At 41.1% G+C, this 9,869-nt stretch overlaps 1 protein-coding gene across 2 annotated transcripts; it reads left to right on the top strand.

Annotated features, from left to right (window-relative positions):
* The first annotated feature begins 5,906 nt into the window (after window positions 1-5,906).
* Window positions 5,907-9,671, top strand: tac1 (tachykinin precursor 1). Of its 2 annotated transcripts, XM_047384119.1 has the most exons (5): window positions 5,907-6,296; window positions 7,325-7,427; window positions 7,519-7,542; window positions 8,971-9,027; window positions 9,128-9,671. In XM_047384119.1, exons 1-5 carry the CDS (start codon window positions 6,180-6,182, stop codon window positions 9,172-9,174), a joined length of 348 nt encoding a protein of 115 aa, XP_047240075.1. In that variant the 5' UTR covers window positions 5,907-6,179; the 3' UTR covers window positions 9,175-9,671. The 2 variants fall into 2 exon arrangements, with proteins under 2 accessions (XP_047240075.1, XP_047240076.1); XM_047384120.1 differs by lacking the exon at window positions 7,519-7,542.
* Window positions 9,672-9,869: the final 198 nt, after the last annotated feature.

Here is a 9,869-nt window from a genome sequence, read left to right as displayed (position 1 = left end):
AAAAAGAAAAAAAACCAGCAACATCAAGCTTAACTGACCAAATGACTGAAAACATCCTTCACTAATCCTTGCCTATTAGGAACCTACATAGGTTTGAGTCTAGCAGTGGCATACTTCACCGATCTTTAAAATGTAACACAAAATTCTCCTCAAGTATATCATATTAACTCAGCCTCCCCTTTTTGGAAGGCCAAAAAGGGAAAGCTGAATTTTTTTTGGAACATGACCTTCTGTTATTCCCTTTGATGACAATTTCTTTGATTTTGCTTTCCATCTAAAAATGTTTAAACATGAGTTTAAGGTTAAGGTAAGGGTGAGTTTAAGCCTGGGTTTCAACACTTTTGTTTAGGATAAAATTGGTTCAGGACATATGAAAAAGGCTAATTCCAATAACGTTGTCTAGGCTAAACAAGAACAATGAATGGTTATCTTGAAATATATATAAAAATCAGGTTTTTGGAAAGTGGTGGTAGAATCATGCTTTTGGGTAGGTTTCCTGACAAAAGCATCTATTTCACCAAGGAAGCAAGAACCAGAATGTCTTTGAAACTCACTGGGGTTGAGACTATTTTGAAGAGTCCTTAGCTCCAAAGTTGATTAAGATCTGGCATTTGTGTACCCAACATTTGAAGAACAACCAAAAGGTAAGTTATGATCCGTTGTATGTGCATCCAGCAAACCATAGGGTAATTCAGACAAGCTGTCTCAAACTTTTCTTTTTGATATTCTGCAGAAAGGAAATCTGAGCCAGAGGTTTTCCCAGAAGAGATGGCTTCCTTCTTCCAATGCCCTGAGAGAGGACAGCGAAGGAACCACCTTCCTTCCTTCTGGTCCAGGGAGCAGAAGCTATCCCAAGCTGCTGTTGAGAGCAGTTTTCTTTGTTTGTCCCCTTTGCCACGCAACTCAACGCCCTTTAGACCTTCTTCACGAGACAGTGTCTGGGCAGAGTAAATTAGTTTAGACTAAAACAAGTTAAATATTGTTTACTTCATGGTGTTTTCCTTATGTTTGTGGTGGTAAAGGGTCAACCCTCTAAGCCTTGAGGCTAGTTTATTTGTTCTCTGTTGGGAAACTTTATCTCAATAAGTTGTTGATGTTCTATTATTTTATCTGTTTATGTTGTATTCTCTAGTTGCTACATTAGCTTGGATTTAATTTCTATAATTTTATTGGTTTTAAAATCTCATGTTTTTGGTCATTTATTTTATCATTCTTGTTCAGAACTTTGTTCAGTACCTGCTGATTTAAATGTGCTTTTTGAATAAAGTTGGCTTGGCTTGGCTTTTGGCTTGTCTTCAAGTCATATCATATTTTCACAATTCATCTAGGAATTAGTAGAGTATTTGATAGGTAAAAAAGTAAACCTGAAACGTTTTACTGATGTTTGAGCCCGCTTCTTTTTTCCTGAGTGCAGCTGAGCCCGATTCATGTCTCTTCAGTGCACATGAGCCCGCTCTACATCTCCAACATAGAGCAAATTCTAAGTCCTCATCAGCAGCTGTAGCAGCTCCTCCATTGTCAGTAGAAGCTGTCGGAGCTACTGCACCCTGTTGGCGGTCAGACGCCTCGGAGCCCCTCTGGTCCTTGGAAACCCGGAAGCGATCACACACTCTATCTAACTTTGACTCTTAAAGGAACGACTCTCAAACAGTTTCTAACTTTTAGCTCCATTAATCTAAATTAAGGCAGAGGAATGATTACAGAGATCAGCGCTGAGGCTCCCGTCTCGGACCGTCGCCGTCTGTTAGAGGATGATGAAGAGCCTCGATAGAAGGTCACATATAGTTTTATATCTGGCACTCCAATGCAATGGATGTTTCCTCCCTCAGTGATTATCAGTAGACTATGTGTCACTATTGTGGTGTCTATCTGTTAGATTGTGTAGTAGCGGGTGTCCATCCTTAATCTAAGTGTTCTGTAGCTTTCTAATCAACCCAGTTATACCGGCTGCTCCACTATCAACCCCAGTACCCCAGCTTCAGGTCATTTTATGACAAACCTTGGGCCATTTATCCTTGTACTGTATGTCTCTGAGCATTGTTATTCTATTGTAACAAAAGGGAAACATTAGAACTTATACTTTACTTCACTATGGTATAAATGGGAAAAAACAGCTATAAGCATATTAATAAAAGTTATTCCTAACAAAGCAATGTTTCTCACATCAATAACTGCAGCAGTACCCGCCATGGCCTCTGCTGGCTTCATCGAGGGTTCTTCTGTCTTTAACACCACTCTCCAGAGCGCCATTGAGGGTTCTTCTGGCTTTCAGTGGCTCTCCAATGTTCCTCTGAGGGATCCAGTGACTTCACCATTGTTCTTCAGGGTTCCTCCAAGGGTTCAACAGTCTCCACCACCATTTTCCAAGATTCTTCTGAGGGTTCCAGCAATTTCACCATCGTTTTCCAAAGTTCCTTAGATCATTCCAGTCTGCCGAGCTCCACCATGGGTTCGATTTTCATAAGCTCCCTGCAGGTCCCAGTCTCCCAAGCTCCAAAGCGGGTTTCAGTCTCCCGAGCTCCACCGTGGGTTCCATTTTCATAAGCTACTGATTCCAGAGCTCCACTGTGGGTTCCAGGGTGTATTCACACTGCTGGTCCAGTTCAGGAGAGATTTCCAACCAGTCGTAGCATTTTGATTTCACGTACAGATTTTTAAGCCAAACCAAAAAACGTCATGTAGTTGCAATGGATTGATTCAGGGGCATTATTGCACTGGTCAAGAAGAAAAAAAGCATGTAGAAGAGTGTCCGTCTCATCAGGGTTTTTGTTCCAACTATGGTGTTCGAATGTAGTTGTGCGCCTGCACCTCTTCACTACTCCACATAACCTAACGAGACTCTTTTCTGTCACATGGAATGGTACAATGGGAACCGTCCACACAGGCAAACTGCTCCAGGGTCAGGATAAACCGTGCTGAGGCTGTCAGTTGTAATTGTGAAAGGGTACAGTTCTCTGGTCCAATTCAGGGTCTGGGATGGATTCACACCGGCGTGATCCATTCCAGAAACCTGTCTCTAGTTTGGTAAAAAGCATTCCAAGGGTTTGGTGTGAGACCATTGCAAGTTTTTGTCGGTCCTTTGTTGGTCCCAGTCTTCAGAGGTCCTTTGAAGGTTCCGTTGTTCAGAGCTTTTTCATGTGTTCCAGTGTCCTGTGCGCCACTCTGCTGGATTCCAGCGTCCTACGGATCAGCTCGCTGAGTTCCAACATCCTGTGCACCAGTCTCCTAGGCATCTCCTTGAGTTCTCCGAGTCTCCTGGCCAAGGGTCATCCACGCCTCCAGGCCGGCCTCGAGACAAGATTCTCTGTGTGTTCTTCAAGTTTCCTAGACAATCTCCAGACGAAATTCTCCATGGCTTCTCCCATCTCCCTGATCAACCTCCAGACAAGGCTCTTCGCCGCTGCCGGCCTCTAGAGCTTAGTACTCCCTCGGGACAACCTCCTAATCGCCTCCATGAACTCAGTGTCTCCTCGAGATGACTTCCTGATCGCCTCCCTGAACCCTCTGCCACCTCAGGATGACCTTCTGATTGCCAACCTGAACCCTGGTGTTTTTTCTTTTATTTTTCATTTTGTTTCTACACTTTGACCTTCTCCCAACCCACACATCATGACAGACTGGAAGATTAATTATGTTTTATGGATACTGTGTATGACTAGTTACTCATCCTTTTAAATCAAATAATGTTTGGCTCATTTTGGTAGCAACCCAGACCTCTAAACATTTCCATTCAAATAAGACCATACAACAAAAATGAAGTTTGTCCCTAAGCACAAGGCTGAAACTCATTATGGCACACCATTGGTTGTTTTGGATGAGTGACACCTCTATCAACCAGTATGAATCAGTAGAATCAAAAGGTAACACTCGTGTATGCCTTGGACAAATCAATGTCTATCCAGCGGTATAAAAGCCCCAGATCCTATATCTTTGGCCTCTACAACCCCTTTAGTCTTTATTTAAACAACCTGGACCTTTGTGATCCTTTTCAGCCTGACACACAGTCATAGCAGGAAATATTAACAGTGTTTCTTAGAGCTGGAAGAAAACTTCCTGATCACAAAACAAGTGTAAGGCATGCTTTATGATTTTGTGTTTTTTGTTTTGCTACTTTTTGACTGCTAACTTACTGGGTTTTTGTTGCATAGGGAAGGGAGAAACATTTGTGCAAAGATCAGACTCCGTTTAAATGACATTGGGCTTGTGGGGTTTGCTCAAAGTGGTGACGCTAGCTGGAGCAGAAGAGTAAGCATCTGCTGTCCTATGGTGATAAAAAGGTTAGTAAACTTTTATGAGTTTGAATTAAATTTAGATTTTATTGCACCTCCCCCAGATGACATTCTTTGCTGAAGTTCTCCAGCAGTGAACTACAGATGTATATTTTTTATTATCTTCCTTACCATCCTGCTTTCTATGTGAGGTCCTTGACCAGGCCAGCATTCACTCCTCCTGGATGAGCATGTAGAGACAGTGGACAGTCACTGGTGCTGACTTTGCAGCAATCCCTCATACTGAGCATGCATGTAGCGACAGTGGAGAGGAAAAACTCCCTTTTAACAGGAAGAAACCTCCAGCAGAACCAGAACCAGGCTCAGTGTGAGCGGCCATCTGCCACGACCGACTGGAGGTTAGAGAGAACAGAGCAGAGACACAAAGAGAACAAAGAATCACTGATCCAGGAGTCCTTTCTATGGGAAGGAAAAGTAAATGTTAATGGATGTAGCTCCTTTAGTCGTTTCACCTAGAAAGAAAGAACAGATAAACTCTGAGTCAGTTTTCAAAGTTAGTCTGAAAAAGAGCACATATGATTAGTTATAGTAAAAGCTCAGTCAGTAGCTATATCTAGGAGAGAGAAAGGGTTAAACACTAAAAGACAGGGCCATGTGGATCATTGGTAGAGGGTGAGCATTAAGTTGTTGCCAGCATCCATCCATCCATCCATCCAAGTCATGGAAAAACTAATTCAAAGTTTCTAAGCTTTAGTTTTAAAGTGTACAGTAAAAAAATGCTTCAGTTACATTTATTTATTTAAAATTTCTCACTGGAACTGAAGACATTAAAGTTTTTAAGCAACACAACAGATCAAGTGAGGAAACCTTAGGAAGCACTGAAATGCACAGTGGACTAATAGACTTTTTCTAGGGGAGCTCAAAGTGTACTTTTATTGAACATAGCTTTTAGGCGTAACTGAATTGTATCAAGTTATGTGCGTCATCCAGTGCTTACGTGACTGCTATGTTAAAGAGAGGCACTTTTTCTGCATTTAGCATTCATAACAGAATATTTAAAAAGTTTGAGAAATATAATTCTGCAAATCATATTTTCATTCAAAATGACACAAAGATAAGACAAATTAGATCAGACAGATACTTCATTAATCCCACAAGGGAAATTAGTTGGTTAAGGTAACATATGACAACAAAAACAATTTACAGCGTTTAAAACTGTTTGTACCTTATAAACGACCAGACCACAATGAACTTAAAAATCCAAGTCACATCTACTTCTCACATGTGAAGATTACAGCTGGCCTCAGGCTCCATCCGTAACCACAGTGGTTAAATCTGTAATTAAGCAACAGCCTCTCTGCTGACTGCATGAACTCAAACAATTTCAAAGAAACGAGAACAGGTGCAGACCAGGACGTGAAATCAGGCTTTTCTTTCTGAATGAAAAAAGTAGTTTAGCAGAAACCATATCAGAGGGTTAGAGTAGAAAATCAGCAAAATCCGATACCGTTTCATAATCACTCAGTATATTTATGATATAAATAGTCGTGACATTCGGAACACCAAGGAACTGTAATATTATGATGCACAACATGAACTCCATAGCGAGTAATCACACTACTAAAACAGCGTTACTAAGCAACGCTGCTGGACCTGCTATAAAGAGGAGCCCGCGAGGCTGTCTTGACAGGAGGGCGCATGAGACAAAGAAGTTGGCACAGAAGCCGAGCGCGCGGAGAGCTTTGGGGAAACAGGATCTGGAAACCAGCGTTCTGACTCGCGAACGCGCGCGCTATGGACTAAACTGTGTTGAGCTGAGGAGAGCAGCGCGCGCAGCAAGTCTCTGTTATAGTTACATTTCACTTAGTTCTGTTCTACTTTCTGTCTGCTATTCCTTAAACTTACCGTGACTGGAAACAAGAGCAGAAATTAAAAAACAGCGTCGGCATCATGAAGCTTTTGTTTTTGCCACTTTTAATGACCCTTATTGCCGTTGCTCAAGTTTTTTGCGAAGATGGTGATCCAAAAGAAGGAGCTGACTACTGGACGAGCAGTAACCAGATTCAGGTAGCACCGCTGAAGCTTTAGTTTTCTGATCCAAATTTATTACTGGATTACATGCTTTCTACTCGGTTATGTTTAAGCTTTTTAATTTGAATAACAAAACATTGGCATCAATATAAAATGGGGTCAAATAAGTCTTATATATATTTTTATGCCATATGTCGCAAAAGAAGCTCTTCTAATGACAGTTGTGGATTCCTTTACATCGCCTGCAATATATTATAGAAGAAAGCAGCCTATCCGATCTGTTTTCCTTCTGAGTTATTTTTGATGTTTAGCCTGATTTATCAGTATTAGTGAAATACAGCAGATTTAAACCGGCCTTAAATGAATTTTATGAGCCTAACGGCCATAGAAATGAACTGATCTGTATTTCTCGACTGGGGGAAAAAATCTGTTCTGCAGAAAAAAGATTTCATCAGATCCTAGTTTTTGGGACACAGAATGCAACATAATAAAAACAATTGATTTTTCGAAAACCCAATGGTCCCCGAAATGAAATAAAATAACTCAGTTCAGATTAATTCAGAGTGATCATGATTGATCAACCATCCAGATTTGGAAATGACCTAAAGTCCAGCTGTTCATGTTTTAAGATTAAACCTGAACCAGCTTCATCTTCACAAAACGCATGTCCTGAGTTTGACATTGTGAATTGGAAATGTGCCAAGCTACTATTCCCTCAGCCTTAACTGCAGACTGGGGCCATTTTGCAGATGAACGAGCACAAAATAAATCATTACAACTTAGTGTACAGCCAATTACTTGCCCCTGGGTCCAGCTCTCAGTCAGACTAATGTATATTAGACACATAGATCTTGAGACAAAAATAGAAACAACTGCTGACATTTACAATTTCTAATCTACAAAGAGGGGATGAAGGCATCCTTAATCTCTCATATCTTTTGGATAATTGCAGTTACACACTCAGAGTCAAGGCAATTTGTTGGTATGTCACTTAACCCCACTCTTGGGAACCAACTGATATCAATGGGCCTGATTATTTATTGACTTTTTTTCCATCTTCTCAGGATGACTGGCTCTCCAATGACCCATTCAGAGAAATCCTCCTGAGGATGACGAGGAAGCCGCGGCCGCATCAGTTCATTGGTCTGATGGGGAAGCGTTCTATGGGTGAGTATAGTTTGTTTCATTGACCACAAGCGCCATGTCCTGATCCTAATCATGCTTTTTTATTCTGTCTTCTCAATTTGACCTTCCTTAGCAAACGCACAGATCACCAGGAAAAGTAAGTTACATCTGTGTTGCAATTGCTACTTTAATAGTGTTCTTGTTTCTTTTAATTCTTCTGTGAACAGAGTAGTGAGGTGAAACACGTAAACTTCCACCAGGTCAAAATACACGTCTGTGTTCTCAGAGGCAGATTTCTCTGCTGTCATTGAAAGCTTCAACAACTGCAAAATCACATCACATAAAGACAGGGTCACAAATGCAAAATGCGGCTTTTTTATGTTTAAATCTCTTTAAGAGCGGTATTAACGTTTTTATGGAGGTAGCTGATTTCCATTGTATTAAATGAACCATGGAAGACAGCACACCCTCTCTAAAACTGCAGTGGCTCACCTTTTCAGATTTGCACAGCAGGAGTTAAAGGAATTTCCACCCACAGCATTTCAACTTTAACTGAATTTTTATTGCTGTTGTTTAGACGGAGTGGGTGCAAACAATTTCAGGGTTTAATTAACTGACAGCAGCCACAGATTGCTCTACAGAAGGGTCCTTTTCAACACTTCATTACAGTTTTTTTGAACACATTAATTGGTCAGTTAGGAGGGTGGTCCTGAGCGGACGCCTGTAGGACAAAACACAAGAGATAAAAGGTTCAGACACAAAAGGCAGGTGGGGAGTTCCCTGTTATGGAATGACTCACCCACTCACTGATGCAACAGAGCGAGCAGAAGAGACTATACCTCTAATTTATTCCACTTACGTAGACGTGACCATGTCAGTCATCATTACAGAGGAGTCTGCCAGGATCTATGTCTCCAAGGACATGTTGGAGTTTGGTAGTTCTCCACATGAGGCAACACAGCTTTTTAGTTATTTCTTTACCTCTGAGTGATGTGTCAGTTTTAAAGTCAATTCATCAGCTTAATGCAAATATTGATCTTTCTTTTGGAGCATAAAGAATTCCCTGAAGGCTTTCTGTGGTTTTACAACAGTGCTCAATCCAATCCAACCCACAGCACCATGGTACTGTTTGTATTACAACCCATTACTGTGACTGACAGACCCACATCTGGCTTCGACACAATTGTCCAGCATATTTACATCCCTGTAAAACAGACATGTTTTCATATGGATTTCAGTTTGGGTTCCGGTCTACATGGACTTCACGCTGACCAGACTCTGACACTACATAAATCATCTCCAAATAAAATCTGTTGTAGAAAGAACTCTTTCTAAAAGGGAAGAAGTTTGCATCCTGCGGTTGCTAATTAAGATTAAACAAGTAACCCAACGCAGGTTTATGTTATATTAGATTTACTTTGATGAGTAAACGGCCAGCCTTGGTTAGAAGACATTACATGCCAAACAAAGACATGAGGAAAACCTACCATCCAAGACATGCTGGGTTCAATCCAAGCCTGTAGTCTCAGTATTCTAAAACTAATGAGCTCAAATCATTTAAATTCTAAATTATTTTTGTTCAAAGGACATAAACTCAACTCGTTTGTCGGCCTGATGGGAAAAAGAAGCCAAGAAGAACCAGGTCAGCTAAGTTCTGGTCATCTTTGAAGTGTATTATGTTTCAGTTGTTTCTGCATAATAAATATGTTCTAAAGCCAGATCTCCTCCTCTTCCTCCTGCAGAGTCCTACGAATGGAGCACAATACAGATGAATGATCAGCGGCGCTAAGCTAAGCAGCCGTCCCCTGCCTGTGTCTCATCTCGTCATACCTCACCCACTGGAAGAGTACCCGATGCCGGTTTTGTTTTCTTCAAAATGTGTATAGCTGTTAGTCAAATAAAATGATTGTTTCCACATTGTAGTGATGTAGCAGTGCTCTGCCTGTGCCAGTTTCATCTGTCCCAGCAGAAGGTACATGGGGGGACGTAAGGAGGGGGGAAAGCTGTCATTATCGATGTTCTAAGTGGTCTCTGAGAGAGTTTACCTCCATCTGCCATGCCACAAATGTTATATGTTGTAGTGGACCATCCAATCAAAGCTATACCCCCCGGGGTACACTGATAATTGCACTGCCAACTCCTCTTCATTGTGCCTCATAGCTGTTTATTTGCAACTGTTTGCTCTAGAAACACATCAAACAGAAGTTCTTCTATTTGTTTTCATGTTCTCCACCTGCACACCTGGTGCGAAAGGACAAAATAAACGTGTTACAGTGAATTAACATATATTAAAATTATTTTCTGTAATTGTTGAGTTACAGCTTTCAAGGTGTGTAACTGTTATATGCAAGTGGGAAAAACGTTTGAGTATAGGGAGGGCGGGCTCTGGTGGCCATCAGAGGTACTGCACTAAAGATGAAAATCCACTGTTAATTTAGTGACAGTGAATGTGAAACATGGTGGGAGATACATTAAGGAAAAAAC

Source organism: Girardinichthys multiradiatus, chromosome 13 (assembly GCF_021462225.1).
Source record: "Girardinichthys multiradiatus isolate DD_20200921_A chromosome 13, DD_fGirMul_XY1, whole genome shotgun sequence".
NCBI lineage: Eukaryota > Metazoa > Chordata > Actinopteri > Cyprinodontiformes > Goodeidae > Girardinichthys > Girardinichthys multiradiatus.
This window is presented reverse-complemented; position numbering and strand designations above follow the sequence as displayed.

Bases quoted from the DNA above. Each gene is read 5' to 3' on its own strand.
- tac1 (XM_047384119.1), top strand. From the start codon at position 6,180: ATGAAGCTTTTGTTTTTGCCACTTTTAATGACCCTTATTGCCGTTGCT. The intron at 6,297-7,324 runs GTAGCACCGCTG...CCATCTTCTCAG, and splicing joins CGAGCAGTAACCAGATTCAG to GATGACTGGCTCTCCAATGA. The intron at 7,543-8,970 runs GTAAGTTACATC...TTTTGTTCAAAG, and splicing joins CGCACAGATCACCAGGAAAA to GACATAAACTCAACTCGTTT.